Raw genomic sequence first — 17,778 nt, 5'->3', positions numbered from 1 at the left:
TTGGACTCTGGATTTAAGTACAGAAAGACGCCATATGCATTGTTTCAATGGAAACCGAGTTCTGACCAGGAGCTCGAACATTAAGTAAAGTCTCGCGTGACCTAAATGGTATGACCTAACGGGTGTTCTGTTAATTGGGATCGATGTTTCCTACAGTTGTTTGAATGTTTTGTTTGTATGTAGGCTATTTTAAAAAAATTACTAATAAAACAGCGAATAAACCAAAACAGATGAAGTTTCTATTGAGTTCATCATGGATGCGATGTGTCATATTTGGTTGGTTGGTTTGTTGTTTAACGCCGCACTCAGCAATATTCCAGCTATATGGCAGCGGTCTGTAAATAACAGAGTCTGGACCAGACAGTCCAGTGATCACCATCATGAACATCGACCTTCGCAATTGGGATACGATGACATGTGTCGACTAAGTCAGCGAGCCTGACCACCCTCACCCGCCTGTTACGACATGCATGGGATACTGCAGATCAATTCTAACCTGGATCTTTGCGGGTCGTGTCAAACTTAATGAGATGTTCATGAACATATCACTTGTGTACGTATTCACACGTGTGTATACTAGGGCTGGGACGGGTCAAAAATTTGCTACCCGGGTACCCTAACCCTATTACCCTACCCTACCCCGATACCCGTTATGTTAATTCCTGACATCAAATTTGTAAGAAATGGTAATATATTCTTCAGCTCGGAGGCTACAATTTCGAGTTTTTCAATATCTTAACCATGTATTATATTAAAACAGGTGACTGCACAATTATGTATAAATCTTTAAAGACAATGCAACTTTTTGATCATAAAAGAATAACATATTACATTGTTTAATCTTTTAGTCACATGATCATAACGGGTCCGGGTATTGAGACGGGTACCCGGGTCCAACTCATTACCCACTCGGCCCGGGTATCCGGGTTACCCGTCCCAGACCTAGTGTATACTATAATTGTTCGCATCCTCTGTAAACTATTCTCCAAGATACTGTCCAAATCCAAACAGTTCATGACCTATGCAAGTTATTATTCACCATTGTTCACGTCTCTAAAAACATTGCTTATAACCCCTATAAACCTTGTAACATGTGTTATATTTGGGATTACACTTTCTTAGTAAAGTACAGATTCTAGTACATTTTGGAAAGTGTAATCCCAAATATAACATATGTTACATTTGACTACTTTCTAAAATGGCATTGTGTATTTCATAGCTTTCGGCCGTGGGAGCCGTGTCAATTAACACTTATCAGAGGGGTACACAAAGTCCGCAGTCTAAACTACCAGTTGTTTGACTTCCATGTGGAAGCCGCGGTGGCTGAGCGGTCTAGGCATCTGACTTTGTGTGCTGGCGATTAGGTGCCTGACTCTGAGGGTGCGGGTTCGAATCCCGGATGAGACTCAACTCAAAAAATACTAGAATCTGTACTTTACTAAGAAAGTGTAATTCCAAATATAGCATATGTTACATTTGACAACTTTCTAAAATGGCATTGTGTATTCCCTACAAACCTGAAATTCATTTTCATCTGATCTTAGTTCTCTCTACCGTAAAGTAAGATCCCAGGACCTCACTTGAGGTCACGATATTCCTGCTTGGAAACGGTGCAAGAATCTGTATAGGAACATGTCACTCAAGAAATAACGAAGCTATCCATAAAGCTTGTTCAATATTGCACGACATAAGGGCTTTCTTTGAACTTTGACCGACCGGGGAAAAGATTAACAAAACACGACACAAGTCATTCAGATATCAGCGTTCTCGAGCTACACGACACTAGTTTCAGAATGGTGCCATTCACTCCGGACTTTTGCGGTTTCAAAAATATTTTAATAAAGTTTTAGATTCAAAAACTGAACAAATAAACATTTTTTAATTTCCATGCCAGGAGCAAATTCTCTTCAGTTGAAATGTTTATCCTACTGAAGCAAGAAATAGACCACGATTCTGACAGAATCGGTTGTACAGCCTGCGAGAGTTTACAATATCGGAGTTGCATAATTACCAAACACATTCCGAATGGCACGTTCCTGATCTGGTAAGGGACGTTCTGACGTGTCCCCTTATACGATGTCGCTAGCGATAGCGAGAACTAAGATCTGATTTTAATAAGTCTTGTTTTCGTCCTCTTTAGCTGATGTTCACAATCCTTAATTTGGCCCCGTTTCACAAAGCTCTCGTAGCGCTACAACTATAGTAAGTCAATGTTACAATAGAGGAAGTACGAATGCTACGAGAAAAGTTACGAGATCTTAGGCTTACGAGAGCTTTGTGAAACGGGGCCCTTAAGGTTCGTATTGTTCCCGATCCTTATTCACTTTTACTCAAGGTGCTTGTGCAAGTGGTCAAATCCATTGTAATTTCACGTGCCGCATTCTTAAATACTGATATCATGATTTTGCACTCGATCGTTCAAGTCATAGTCACAGTTGTCAGTGTTAATTAAGTTGTTCACGAAGTCTTTGAACAACTATTGTGTTGTATTGGTTAATTTTAATCTAGAACATGCCACACAAGCGAGCAGGGACGGTGGGGTAGCCAAATGGTCACAGTGTCCGCTCGTCACGCCGAAGAACGGGTTCGATTCCCCACATGGGTACAAAATGTGAAGACCATTTCAGGTGTCCTCCGCCGTGATATTGTTGGAATATTGCTAAAGGCGGCGTAAAACCGTACTCACTCACAAGCAATCAAAGTAGGATATTTCTAAGGACATATATGTCATGTCAAAATACAGTCGTCTCCATACATAATACACTTGTCTCAGTGAGTTAATTGAACAGAATAATCACGTTAATTACTGCTGTCAATAGCTATCAACACGGCGCTACGAATAATTACGCATCACGTGTTTACACAAAGCACCTTCAAGTGTCCAGACAGAAGCGTCCCGTTACAACCAATGATGTAATTATCTAACGGCAACGTTGGGATTCTTGTGCATTATTAACCTATGATATATTCCTAAATATCTTTCGTGTCAAAGGGCGCTGATATCGCGAAATGCACGTACGTTACCCGGGTTTCACAATAGACATGATAGCGCCTGATGAGGTTGTGTCATCAAATTGAAATTCCTCATCAAGCAATGTTTTAGTTTTTATCACAAGGCTTCTGACAGGAAATCCTATTGATCTGCAGTGACATTTGATCACATGACATTTACGAAGTCGTGTATATATGAGTAACACAGACGCGTATCCTGTTCAACAATGTCGTCGCCGACCATAAGACACATCAGGACTATCGCCAAAATCAAAATGGCCGCCAAGAAGCCAAGCGATGGGAAGACCCATGTCGTTGGGCATGTTTTCAAGGATTATGCTCAGAGAGCTACAGTTCATGGGATCCCGCAGACGGTTGGAGCTACTAAATACTGCGGTCAACGGTAAGGGAACTCGTAGAACGTGTGCATATGTGTGCGTGGAATCTCCCATAAATAGTTAACTTAACTTTGACAAAAAGGAAGATTTTAACACCTGCGGAGTTTATTCCTTACTTTAGAAAATGGCAAGAAGGTTATTGTGTCTCGCGTTTCAACAATCAAAAATTGTTTATGAAATCGTTGAGTCTTATTATAAAATCAACAAAATCTTTCATTACAAAATGGCTTTCATCGTAAGACATAAGCACATGAATACATTGTTGTGACTTAACAAGAGCCACCTTGTGTAATGGACGTCAGTCATCATTAATTACCATGGATTCGCAGACGTGATGGAATGTGACATTTGACACATCATCTACACTTTTCGTTGTTTTGTTGACAAATTCAAGTTTGAAGCTGAAAGAATGTATTTCAAACCCATACAGTTTTATAAGACAAAATATTATGGATGTCAACTTCTTGTTTAGAAGTTGACATCCATAATATTTTGTCTTATACTTGAATACCAACTTCTATATGCCTCTCAAGAACCTTATCATACTGTTTTGTTTCATATTGATAAGAGGTGACTATTTTGAATTTAAGGTAATTACCAATTTGTTTTTCCGAAATAATAAGTTGTAACTGTGCAAATAAAATTATAAATGATAATATAATAAAGTATGATAACATAATACTTGTCTAGATTTCGCTTTTGACGAGTATACGAACTGACCAAACACCTGAATACGGCGTGAAGATCCGGGTTAGAATTGATCTTCAGCAACCCATGCTTGTCGTAAGAGGCGACGTAAGACGATCAAGAGGTCAGGTTCACCGACTTGGTTGACACATGTCATCGTATCCCATTTGCATAGATCGATGTTCATGCTGTTGATCACCGGATTGTCTGGTCCATACTCGATTATTTCCAGCCTTATATATGTAGCTGGAATATTGCTGAGTGCAGCGCTAGACAACAAACCAACTGACCTAGATTCACGTTGGCAACATGATGTCATTAAACGACACATCATGGGTGTTCAGGTGTCTAAGCTTGGCAATTCGCTATACCGAGTTCCGTCCCTTCGACGTTCCAGGATCCGATGACTGTCGTATCTACCTAAAGACCAATAGTAACGACCGACAGGGTTTTTAGTACAATTCTAGCTTTTTTCACAGAAGGGAATGTCAAGAACTGCACTCATTCTACGCATGCGTGAAATCAAATCATGGAGTTACGATGCTGACACTAATCGTTTTGGCCTCGGAATACAGCCTGCGATTGGTAGTTAAAGCATCAAGTGATATTATGTTTGAGTCACCGAGAGCGTCACCGGTTTCGTTTTCTGTGCTGGTTTGCGATTTGTTTTGTGTTGCATTTCATCAAACAAGGAAGACTTTCCGACGCACCACATCATATCTAGCAGCAATGGAATTTAAATATAACGAATCTATTGATTTTAAGAAATGGGTTTACAGCACGAGGCCATGCTATAAATAGCACCAAAATTGAAAAACCGTATATGGGTGAACAGCTGTCGATATGGAAGCTTTCCTGCAGTTCGTTGAAAGTAGTCCTCTACTTAACGATAAACTAAAGCACTATCATCGATGATTCGACCCTGATGCCTTTTACCAACTGTACGCATTAATTTGCTGAAATATCTCTAGGGGAGTGGGGGTAGCCTTGTGGTTAATGCGTTCGCTCGTCACGCCGAAGACCCGGGTTCGATTGCCCTCATGGGTTCAATGTGTGGTCCTATTACTAGTGCCCCTGCCATGGTATTGCTGGAAGATTGCTAAAAGCGGTGTAAAACCAAACTCACTCACTGAGATATCTCTTCTTACTCTTCTTCTTCCAGCATCATCAGCATATTAGGCGACACCATTTTGAATTCAGTCACGAGTTAATACAAACAGTAAACATACACGCATGCGTGGATTCGCTCGTAGATGGAATCGTAACTACAAACGGCGTGAGTTTTGAGCCTCGGTAAAGATTTGTTGAGCAATATCATTCATATTGTGTTTTTTAATTCAGGTTCATATGGCTGGTTCTTCTCCTGGGCTTGGCCATATCTCTGACTATTGTCGTCAGTGTGCAAATGACGGATTACTACACGTACCCCACCGTCATCAACATGGCGGAACGTCCGTTCGACGAAGACGACTTCCCTGCCATTACATTCTGCGATCCTCCTCCACTCAGTCCATTTTCCTTCCTGGACAACGACGACGATGACAACGACGACGTGAAGGTCTTCACCCTCTTGCGAACGGGGCCCCTTGCGCCGCATGGATGTCTGCACATGCGTGGTTCAGAGGAAGCGGAAAGGGGAGAGTGTTTGCTGACTCACAGCCGGAACAGCGTCCGGATGAAACTGATAAAATGTGGTTGGAACAAGCTGCAGTCCAAGGGAGTATGTGATGAATATATCTACCCCACCACAACAACTGAAGGGTCGTGTTTGACCTTGAATTCATCACGGAACAGTTCCAACAGCGTGGGACAGACCTTGACCTTTAATGTCATCATTGAACTGGATAGCTCTGTGACCAGCATTGGCCAGAGGGACGGGATACAGGTAACTGCCATATCTGTGACATCTGAATTAAATACCCGTGAAGATCCGGGCTAGAATTGATCTTCAGTGACCCATGCTTGTCGTAATAGGCGATCAACGGGATCGGATGGTCAGGCTCGATGACTTGGTTGACACATGCCATCGTATCCCAGTTGCGTAGACTGATGCTCATGCTGTTAATCATCGGATTGTCTGGTGCAGACTCGATTATTTACAGACCGCTGCCATATAGCTGGAATATTGCTGAGTGCGGCGTAAAACTAAACTCACTCACTCACTCTGATATAAATACAGAATCATTTCAAATATGTGATTGATTTAGATCTGCCTACCAGGTATAATAGTGAGTGAGTGAGTTTTAGTTTTACGTCGCTTTTAGCAATATTCCAGCAACATCAAGGACGGGGGATACCAGATACATGCTCCACATACTGTACCCATGTGGGCAATCCCGAACCGTGCTTTACCCGTGACGAGCGAACGCTTCAACCACTAGGCTACCCTACCGTTCCCGGTAGATACCAGAGCTCATATCATGGATGTTTTAAGTGAGGGTACACGTTTCGTATTCCTAGTCTGTATCAGTCTGTCAAAAAACGACCTGAGGGTGAATTTCGCCTGTATTTCACAGTATAATATAGGATATTTTGTTCTTATGTAATGTATGGCTAAGAAGCAGTTCAACCCAAGAATAAAACCTACGCGAACAAGTATTGTGTAGACAGACCAAGGGCCTACCTAAGTCGGTGGGCGGTGGATATGCGGCTCCTGGCACGGCTAAGGGGTGTAACTCTACGCCTTTGGCCTCTGTTTTATCTGCGCTCCCTCTTCAAGCATTCGGTTTGTAAGAGAGAGTGTGAGGGTCAATATTCCTATCTAACAAAATAAACAGCTATATTACACCACCCGAGCCATTGCGGATAATATAAACAGCAATTCAATATCTCGATATTTTTCCATTAAAATGATTTTTCAGTAAACTAAAAAGTCAGTTTGAAAGTTTTAGAAATATGGAAGGATGCTAAAATACCATTCAGGAGATTCGGCTTAATAACTCCACTATGATACAACGGGGTTATTTACTGCAGACAATCGCCAGTACATACTGGTACAGACTCGTCCACTATCGCAATAGCATCTCTTCCATAGCTCCACTGTATAAGTATGTCATTACAAGTATCAGTATAGCAGTAGTACACATAATGTAGCCTACAACTGATTGTGATCGTCATGGTTATGCTGATCAGCTTTGATCACTCTATTTAAACAGATGTCGTGGGCTTAATACTCCCTGTCGTCTATTACTGCCCTTTTCATAACTGACTTCATCTCATTGTTGCTTTGTTCCTATTCAAAAAAATATCAACTTCAGAAAAAAAGTCAATTCAAACAAGAAAATGTCGACAAAAAAATGCCTAAAAGGTCAGTTTGCTATCAACACCGGATGGATTTCCGGAAATGAATAGGTCGATCAGTACCTATGTTCATCGTAATAACACTATTTTCAAAGGTTTCTTATGCAATTATGTGCTTCAGCTTAAACAATTTAATGTAGGCATTGCATAATTACAGAATTATAATAGACACTGTCACAATTTCGACCTAATTTATCAGATAGTATCGTTTACGTGGCTTATGTCAATTGAGGTCATGGCCCAGACTGTGACCAGGTTTGAATTGACATCCTTCAAACTAGAACCTTTAAAAATAAAATACTTGGCAAATGGCACCGGTGCGAAGTCAAAACTATCAGAAATATGTATAACTAATATGCAGGGTTACATCTTGCTTGACCTGGTGAAGTCATTCTAATTATGTTAATGGTAGATGTTACACGATGCGTTTTGCCACCCATGTTATGAGTAAGTGAGTGAGTTTGGTTTTACGCCGCTTTTAGCTATATTCCGCCACTATCACGGCGGGGGACCCCAGAAATGGGCTTCACACATTGTACTCATGTGGGGAATCGATCTCGGGACTTCGGCGTGACGAGCGGAAGCTTTAACCACTAGGCCACCCCACCGCTCCCACCCATGTTATGGCCTTACATGGAGTTTCGTAAATGAATTTAGAAACATGAAATTAATTAGCTTCAGCAATTATGTCATATAAGTTAAAATGTGCTAACATTGGTTAGCCAAGGTTTACTTTGGGTTATACGTTGGTCAACCCTGGTTCACCTAGGTCGTCCTGGGTTTGAAAAAATAGAATTTAAGATTGGCGTTCAGCAACAATAACAACAATACACACGCGGACATGTACGCACACAGGTTTCAACAAATTGACACTCCCGTCATAGAAATGAGCTCAATGTGATTAATAATCATAACAACTGATAACAACACTTCTCATCTCTTCGTAACATGCTATTCCGAAGGCAGACAACCAGCCTCCACATACAATATCTGCAGGGCTCCAATGCAGTGCATGAAACATTTTATACAGTGCTGACAGATGATACGTCGCTGTCAGGAATAGAGGAGCCCCGTTCCCCCAGACACCTCATATCAGAACACCCCGCCAACTGGAGAACTGTTTTGTTTTGTTTTCATAAAGCCAGACCAATTTTATTTCTTGTTTTACGGATTTTTGACCTCAGAAAACCTAAAGGCAGGAGGGAAAAAAAATAAAAATAAAATCACCAGTCAAAGTAATATTCCTTCTAAATACCCAAAGTATTTTACTTTTGGCAATTCATGAAATGTATATGGAGCGAAAAAAAACAATCTAAAATTTAAATTTTTTTTGTAAGTTTACAATTTTGGCCAATAAAAACATTAGGATTATGTTTTGAGCGGGGAAAATTAATTAATCTTTTTTTCTTATTCTTGAAAAAATACACAAGAGATAAAATTGGTCTGGCCTAAGGACGGAAAATACAAATTCATATGAAATGTTCCGTGCATGTAATTTGTACTGAGATCAACAGTGTTGATAGTTCTCTAAAAAAAATTTATGAACATTTCGAACCCTTGAATGCTATGAAGATATTTACTTTTTAATAGTATTGGTAAGCAAGGGGTGAACATATACAGTCTGTGAGATGATAACGCAATGCACGATGATCTGTGGACTGGGCTAAAATAATTTGTAATAGATATTTGTATGTAATATAAACATAGAAACTTACACGAATTCCTGGACTTCGATGTGAAGGATTAATGTTGATCATTATAATTTACTTCAGATTGCCCTTCATCCCAACAACGAGTACCCCTTCCCTGACGTGAAGGAGGCACACTTCATTCCAGCTAACTCCAGCTGTATCGTCAAGTTTGAAAAAACTACGGTAAAACTATGGAACTCACTATTGATGTCCGCTATCGTCATGTTGCTGGATTTCTCTTTTTGCTAAATTAATGGATATCTAGAGACACTGGCTGCGTTGACTTATTTTTCGCTGTGATATTATTGTTCCAATGGCAAAAGAACTTCATTTTAACACAACTCGTAATGTTATTGAGAGAAATAAACTGACGAGCTAAAGAAACGTTACCACTTTGAAATTGAAATCATCAAAAAATCCAAATTTAGTTGCAATCACCATCACATGAAAACACATCGACAGATGCAACAATGAGTTTTCCACTTGGAAATAAGGCATGCAGTCCATACGTTTTCACCATTTTGTCCAAATATGGTTTGCATGTTTCTTACGCAAAGCAAAAAAAATTAAATACCAAACGGGTATAAAACCAATGCAAACGGGTTGTCAGACATTCATTCTATTAAAAAAACCATATCACCAAAAGAATGTCTCGATTAACTTTGCGGCAACCAGATCGGGAGATCGGAATGATCGAAATGGGAACCTCGCACGTCCACGTTGCAAGAACGCTGACGTCAGACAGGCCACGTTCAGGCAGACCTCGAGTCACAACGCCCCAGGGGGGGGCCAGGGTCCCGTTTCACAAAGCGATCGCAGCGCTAAGGTAACTCCCATACTTTAACATAGACTTACGACAGTCGTAGCGCTACGATCGCTTTGGGAAACGGGCCCCAGTATCTGCGCACACTGCATCTCAGAAACCGCTTCCTGGCGGTGACGTCATCAGCGGCGCATGGCTTGGGTCACCGTGTAAGCCGATACACAGTAGCCAGGTGACTGAGGTCCTGTGGAATCCGGGCTTTACAGACCTTTCCGGGGACAGCAGTTGACAGCCGAACATCGTCGACGGAGACTTAGAGGGGCCCGGACAGTTCGACGTTGGCAGCGACGTGAGTGGCAGAAGGTGCTATTCTCGGATGAAAGCCGCTTCTCTCTGTTCATTGTGTTTCATGGATCTGTCCTTTGTGATTATTTCACAATAGGGTTGCGTTTCTTTAGTCCGGCAGTTTAGATTGATTCCTTCACTAAAACTAAACTGATTTACCAAACGATTTATTCATTTGGTGTTTTGGGATCATGTATAGTCCCGTCGTTGTAAGCCATAATGAAATAGTCTTCAAAATATTTTCGTTGTTTTTGTTGTTTTACTAATCCCCAAACTTCACGGGTTTTTTTTGTACGTCAGTGTTTATACTTTGTTCGTCTGTAGAGACACTCCCTCGGTCCGCCGTACAAGGATATGCTTGGGGGCAGGTGTTTCCCTGACCAGGAGGCCGACCAGCGGTCACTCTACCGGTACCCGTACTACAGCCAGAAGGCGTGCCAGAGGGAGTGTCTGGTCAACTACACCTCGGACCAGTGTGGATGTAGGTTCTACCTGGATAGAGGTGAGCTCACGTGGGCAGGTGACATGGGGATTAAACTGATGTTCACGTCTGTTTCACTATGTTGGTTGGTTGTTGTTTAACGCCGCACTCAGCAATATTCCAGCTATATGGCGGCGGTCTGTAATAATGAGTCTGGACCAGCCAATCCAGTGAACAACAGATAAGCATCGATCTACGCAATTGGGAACCGATGACATGTGTCAACGAAGTCAGCGAGCCTGACCACCCGATCCTGTAAGTCGCCTCTTACGACAAGCAAGGCTTACTGAAGATCAATATTCTAACCCGGATCTTCACGGGTAGTTTCACTTTGTGTTTTCATAGCGACGTTGTATGTGCTAGTCTGGACTAGTTGACCATATACTGCTAAACACACTGACACACTTCAGCTTTAGCTTTACACCTTATACTGACTTCGAGACGACCAGCCCTCATTATGTCCCCGAAATACCAAGCGCATATCAGGGTAACACGAAGTACAACCTTCAAAAGCCTTTGGCAATACGCACAAGGTTCTGCCGACTACCCGAGTCCGGTTATCAGGACAGACGCTCCATCCACTTGACCTACCCATGAAGATCCGGGTTAGAATTGATCTTCAGTAACCCCTACTAGACTAAACTCACTCACTGTCCTTTGGACCTTAGTGGCTGCTTCGTGATTAGATGAGTGAACTATAGATAATCTGCCACTTCGACATCGGGCGTTTTAAAGACCCGACGTACTAAGAAAGCGCGATCCTGTAAGCCTCGTTTGGTACCAGGGCTTTGGTTGAGCATAAGACACACATTGTTGTAGTTGATAAGGGCGGTTGTAGGTACAACCTGGATGAAGAATGGTACTAGATAAAAACAATTGAACAATAGTGAGTGAGTGAGTTTAGTTTTACGCCGCACTCAGCAATATTCCAGCTATATGGCGGCGGTCTGTAAATAATCGAGTCTGGACCAGACATTCCAGTGATCAACAACATGAGCATCGATCTGCGCAATTGGGAACCGATGACATGTGTCAACCAAGTCAGCGAGCCTGACCAACCGATCCCGTTAGTCGCCTCTTACAAGCATAGTCGCCTTTTGTGGCAAGCATGGGTTGCTGAAGACCTATTCTATACCGGATCTTCACGGGTCAATTAACCACCGCGGATACAGATAACAGTCATTAGACATGTTGATAATCTGTTGACGTTTAAGACTACAAAGCATGCCAGAAATAAACACTTGTTATGAAAACTAGTGTGTGACTGCATGCCTGCTTGTACTACACAGGAAGCGAGGACCTGTGCTCAGCTGGTCAGACATGGCACTGCTTGGAGAACAGCGGTCAAGGTCAGTGCTTCACTCAGAAGTATCTCAATTTACATGTGTTCTGCAGCTAATGATAAACACATTCATAGATAATAAATACAGTATGTATTATTGTAAATTTGTAAACTGAAATAGGAAAGCCTGTTTTGTCATACCGACTATCGACATTTCAGATTTCTATGGCAACAAGAGCTCTCAGTGTGACTGTCCGTCTCGGTGTACTCGTGTGGAGTATGAAACGTTTGTCTCGTGTACCCCACTGACGTAAATATATTTAATTTTTACATTTGAAATAGAGGAAGTGCTCATTCCTAACATCTTTTGTTATAGTTTTTACATATCAAGTTAAGAACTTTTATTCCATGGCTGTGACCCTTCACCAACAGTTGGGTTAAGTGTATATCGGGAGGGTCTTATGTGATCATGCGGACAGGAACTTAATGAACCTAATGAACATATATATATCATGTTCCAGTCACTCTTAAAGCGATTGTATCATACTCTTATCAAGCAGCCAGTGAAACTACCCATGAACGCTGCCACCCCTAAACACCGTCACAACTGGTTCATAATCTGAAAATTGTCAATTTGTAGACAGGTGCTGCATGAAGCAACTCTATTCCCAAGAATTGTCCAGAATATATATTTGAATGTCGAAGTTCTGATGTGACAAGGACAGCGTGAAAGTAGTGAGTGAGTTATGTTTTGCGCCGCTTTTAGCAATATTCCAGCATTATTACGGCGGGAGGCACCAGAAATGGGCTTCACTCATTGTACCCATGTTGGGACTCAAACCCGGGTCCTCAGCCCGACCAGCGAACCGCTAGGCTACCTTTCCATCCCTTGTAAATAGTGCCTGTAGTTATCTCCATGAAATAAAGTTCTTATTTTACACCGCAGTCAGCAATATTAAAAAAAATATGACACCAGACTGTCAAAGACAGGCCTAGAATAACAGCAGTAGCGAGGTATAGGTGATATGTATGCACCCAGAGCAGGACAAACAGCGCGAAACTATTAGCTCATTTGAGTCACTGTTGCTTTTAACAGTTCAATCCACGCCTCGGCTCCAATGGTGCATCTGACGTTCTTGCAGTCAGGACCGCTGAAGATGGAGATCGAGCAGATACCCGTTTACTCGGTTGAAACCATACTGGGTAAGAACCATCTTCGACACACAAGGGAAGTATTGGTCATAGGCCTCAGGCTATGTTATCGGGAATTTCGTTTTGGTTTGGGTTGTTCGTTGTTTTACGCCGCACTCAGCAATATTTCAGCTATATGGCGTCGGTCTGCAAATAATCTAGTCTGAACCAGATCCAGTGATCAACAGCATGAGTTTCGAACTACGCAATTGGGATACGATGATATTTGTCAACTAATTCATCAAGCCTGACCATCCGATCCCGTTAGTCGTCTCTTACGACAAGCATGGGTTGCTGCAGCCTGGTTCCCTGGGTCTGTTGCGCCTGCGCTACGCTCCGACAGCGCAGGCGCAACAGACCCAGGGAACCAGGCTGGGGTTGCTGAAGACCAATTCTAGCCCGGATCTTCACGGGGAGTTTAGTACGATAAGTTACATACGGTTTCTTCACGACTGGGGCAATTAATACTTGACTCATCTAACAGATTAACATCCACTCAGTGATTTCTCAAATATCTGTATCACACCGCTTAAACGGTACTGTAGTCATATCAGATTCTTGAGGGGCATTTAGAAGTTGGTGAATACACCGTATTATACAATAAAGAAGTTGCCATCTATATACTCGTCTTATATGTAGTTACATCACTGAGTAATATTTTGGAAACAACAACGACCTTTGAATGATTACCTCTTATTGCACAGAGTTGCGTCCCTTAGCCGGTTCTCGTGATTTGAAATCCAGTTCCACCACCTTTATATGTCTCTGGATTAGTCAGCAGCATACACTTGGGGCGCGTTGTTCAGCAAAGGTTTGCAAGCTTCGCTGCGCTACGCTGCCTGTTTTCCCGCGCAACGGACTGCTGTGTGGGCGCTTCATTCAATATGGCGTCGTCCTATGCAACACATCACCGATACTAGCCACACTTTTGGAGCACGAATCTGCAGAAGATATTCCATGCAATGATTTTGAATTGTATGCGCAACAACTCATGAGAAGACACTCTACACTACATTTGGAGAGCTTTTTACCCCTTTGTGACCAGAATGCGTCCCAAAGTCAAAGATCTACTGTCAACATAAAGAATTACATTGCCGTAACGCCATTTTGAATGTCGCTCGCTTACGCGGGAAGCACCTCGCTGCACTCCGAAGCGCTGCGATGCATGCATCGTGGCGTTGTTCAGCCAATAGAAGCGCAGCGCTGCACAGCGGATCGGCTAAACAACGCCCCCTTGGTGAACGCTTAGGACATGCTTCACACTGCCTCACTCTAAACCGACACTCCCTAATATGACAGACATACTGGTCATAGCGGAGTTAAACCCAACTCACTCACTTACTCACATCTATTTGCAGCTAACATCGGAGGCCAGATCGGGCTGTTCATGGGCTTCAGCATCGTGTCCATGGTGGAGATTCTAGAGGTCGTGGCCATCATGCTGTTGACCCTGGTCACCCCCAAGGTCGCGCAAAAGGTGGGGAAGGGCGAGAAAAAGGAAATCAAGGAGGATGATGGGAAGCTCGAGGCACAAAGTGGACATGGTGACCACACACTATGAGTGACATTAAGGTTGATAGATAGATGCTGCAGTTGTCACGATGGCAGTTACGTCATGAGTGTACGACAAGGACACTGCACTGATGAATGTACTTGAAGAGCATCTGTGCATTCACAAATCGCCCAGACGTTTATTGTGTCACAAAAATGTATCTGGAGCGGACAAAACTGTACTTGCAACGGTTGCCATTCAGTTCCTTGATAGAGCAAAGAAAACGATGGTGATGTTTTTGTTTATGACTATGTTTGCGTTTTGTATGGGATTGAAATTTTGGCCCTGTTTTGGATCGAGTGGACCCGGTTTGCGCAGCCATATTCTCATTGGTTCAGGATCTCTATACCTATTTGTTGTTTAAAAGACAAAATAGTCCTTTGATAATTTTTTAAATCCGAATATGAATTTGCTGGTACTCGTGAAAATAAGACGGTGACAACATCGTCATTTTGGCATGTAAATGAAACTCAATGTAGATTCTGCTCGCAACCAACATTGTATACAGTATTAAAACGAAGAGCTTCAGCAACGCGATGAATATATCCCTGATGATCCAGCCATTGTCGCTTGTAAAACCCGTGGATCCTGCAGGAGGACCTTTCATGTGACCTGGGGCAATTCAGTACCATGAAAAGACTATCTAAGAAGGGACATAGTTGCCAATCACATTCATGCCAAGATTATTTTTCTTTCCCAGGTTATTATTTTTCCTATGTTAGCAAGTATTTTCCAGACTTATTCTTATTGGTTATGCCAACTCTTCAAAAACTAAATGACTTTTGATCAGCTGGCTTGTTGTTTTACGCCGCATATAGCAATATTTCACATATATGACGGCGTTCTGTAAATAATCGAGCCTGGACCAGACAACCCAGTGATCTACAGCGTGAGCATTAATCTGCACAGTTGGGATACGAAGACGTGCTTATAACCTTCCAACCGTTTGACAGTTCATTGATGATGATGATGATGATGATGATGATGATGATGATGACGATGATGATGGTTTGGTGTTTTACGTGCGCTTTCCGACATGATGCATATTTTGCACAGAAGTTCTGTCTCCTTTGAAGACTTTTGGAGATTGGCGCCACCTATGACAGGTCTCTTTGACAGGAGCCATGCGGTGGTAGTATTCAAACGAACGCCAAAAATAACATTTCGACACCTGTCCATACTGCCTTGACAAATGTGAAACCTTGACTTACAATTCAAATGTAAAACCTCACAGGTCTAACTTGATTGTAGTTTCTATCACAACGTTAATATGAAATAGTTTTAAATCAGGAACACTGCAATGACGTGAGTGAGTTTAGTTTTACGCCGCACTCATGAATAGTCCAGCTATATGGCGGCGATCTGTGTTTAATCGAGTCTGGACCAGACAGTCCAGTGATCAACAGCATGAGCATCGATCTGCGCAATTGAGCATCGATCTACGCAACTGGGATACGATGATATGTGTCAACCAAGTCAGCGAGCCTGACCGCCCGATCCCGTTACTCACCTCTCACGACAACCATGGGTTACGGAAGAACACTGCAATATAAATCACGGTAGGTATATTAATAGCTAAACAAGACACTTTAAGGTTCACGATGTAGCGAGACGTCTATCATTAATTAGAACTCTAGCTTCATGTGTAGTTTAACGAATGATACGAAACTCTTTTATAATATCTTAGGAACGATTTACTGTACATAAACGAATACATATACTGCACATGGCAGCATTGATTGTTTATCAATAATACACACAATAATAAACAATATATGAAAACCTAGAATGTCTTGGTTTGTTTATCCTACTGGGCCTGATTAGACGCAGATGCTTGCATCAAGTTTAGACAACATGAACAAAGATAACTTCTCTGAGAGGCATTATAGAAGCTGGGAAGTACAAAACAGACAAACGTTAAGGACAACAACTTCTTTCTTACCGCGTTTCGATCAGATTTTTTTACCGTCGTCAAGCAGAATGACAACGGTGCAAGAATCTGTATCGAAACGTCGCACTCTGGAAATAAAGAAGTTGTTATCCATTAAGTTGGTCTATTTTGTTAGAAGAAAGATGTTTTTTTATCACAAACCGGCCCTATTTCGTTATATATTTTTATGTTTAAATTGCTTGTATTCCAATGTTCCAACATTGCACTATTTGATGTTGCCAGTTGTCATTTTTCAGTTTTCCACTTATATCATACAGTGAGTGAATTTAATTTTACGCCGCACTCAGCAATGTTCCAGCTAAATGGCGGCGGTCTTCAAATAATCAAGTCTGGACCAGACAATCCAGTGATCAACATCATGAGCATCGATCTACGCAATTGGGATACGATGACACGTGTCAACGAAGTCAGCGAGCCTGACCACCAGATCCCGTTAGTCACCTCTTACGACAAACATGGGTTACTGAAGATCAATTCTAACCCGGATCTTCACGAGTCAATCAGGGCAAGTCAGCTTGATGTAGGAGGAAAGATGGAAATGATGCAGGACTTAGATGTTTACCACTGGCAACAATCTCTTGCCCACAGGCGTGTTGCTTACAAACATAGAGAAATATATATAGGGCGAACCAGGATTTGAAGCTGTAAGTTTCTGGTTTGCAGGTTTCTGCATTTCCCAGGCCACCCTTGCCCTGGCGGTTCCTAAACCTAGGAAGGTTCGTTTGTACCAATATGTGATTGTTGTAACAGATTACGACCTTTCCATATTACTCTATGCATGCACACTATAGGAGGTATTCCTTTCAGAATAGTTGAACAACACATGCACCCCTTTTCATGAAAAATAGATTTGAAGCGATTTTAAGTATGACAGTGTAAGGACAAGAAACCAGTGTATAAAATAGTTTTGAAATGTCGCCGTCCAAGGACTGGCTGTCCAAAAGAGTGACCTGTCTTGAACAAACACAGTCAGTCCCCCAAACTAAAACTCTTCATTCAAACCAAGTTAAGGTTAGGTTTTTTCAAATATTTCCCCATACCAATGGGCGGCCTTACTTATGTAAGAGATCGTCCTTCACAAAATAGACGTCAAGGATGGTGGGACGGGCTATATTATATACACTGCAAGAAACCCTGAAAACAGTA

At 42.0% G+C, this 17,778-nt stretch overlaps 1 protein-coding gene across 1 annotated transcript; it reads left to right on the top strand.

Moving 5' to 3' along the window:
• The first annotated feature begins 2,975 nt into the window (after nucleotides 1–2,975).
• Nucleotides 2,976–16,078, top strand: LOC124279602 (acid-sensing ion channel 1-like). Its single transcript, XM_046715445.1, has 8 exons — nucleotides 2,976–3,394; nucleotides 5,418–5,961; nucleotides 9,149–9,250; nucleotides 10,500–10,677; nucleotides 11,946–12,005; nucleotides 12,158–12,248; nucleotides 13,035–13,141; nucleotides 14,488–16,078. Exons 1-8 carry the CDS (start codon nucleotides 3,219–3,221, stop codon nucleotides 14,688–14,690), a joined length of 1,461 nt encoding a protein of 486 aa, XP_046571401.1. The 5' UTR covers nucleotides 2,976–3,218; the 3' UTR covers nucleotides 14,691–16,078.
• Nucleotides 16,079–17,778: the final 1,700 nt, after the last annotated feature.

Source organism: Haliotis rubra, unplaced genomic scaffold (assembly GCF_003918875.1).
Source record: "Haliotis rubra isolate DU_JTF1 unplaced genomic scaffold, ASM391887v1 Scf253, whole genome shotgun sequence".
Taxonomy (NCBI): domain Eukaryota; kingdom Metazoa; phylum Mollusca; class Gastropoda; order Lepetellida; family Haliotidae; genus Haliotis; species Haliotis rubra.
The sequence above is the reverse complement of the archived record's forward strand: the minus strand, read 5'-3'. Positions and strand labels throughout refer to the sequence as shown.

What these genes read in the sequence shown, in the direction of transcription:
- LOC124279602 (XM_046715445.1), top strand. Translation starts at nt 3,219, where the DNA reads ATGTCGTCGCCGACCATAAGACACATCAGGACTATCGCCAAAATCAAA. An exon ending in GTCTCGTGTACCCCACTGAC is followed by an intron (nt 12,249 to 13,034) that starts GTAAATATATTT and finishes TGCTTTTAACAG; the next exon opens with TTCAATCCACGCCTCGGCTC. An exon ending in CTCGGTTGAAACCATACTGG is followed by an intron (nt 13,142 to 14,487) that starts GTAAGAACCATC and finishes ATCTATTTGCAG; the next exon opens with CTAACATCGGAGGCCAGATC.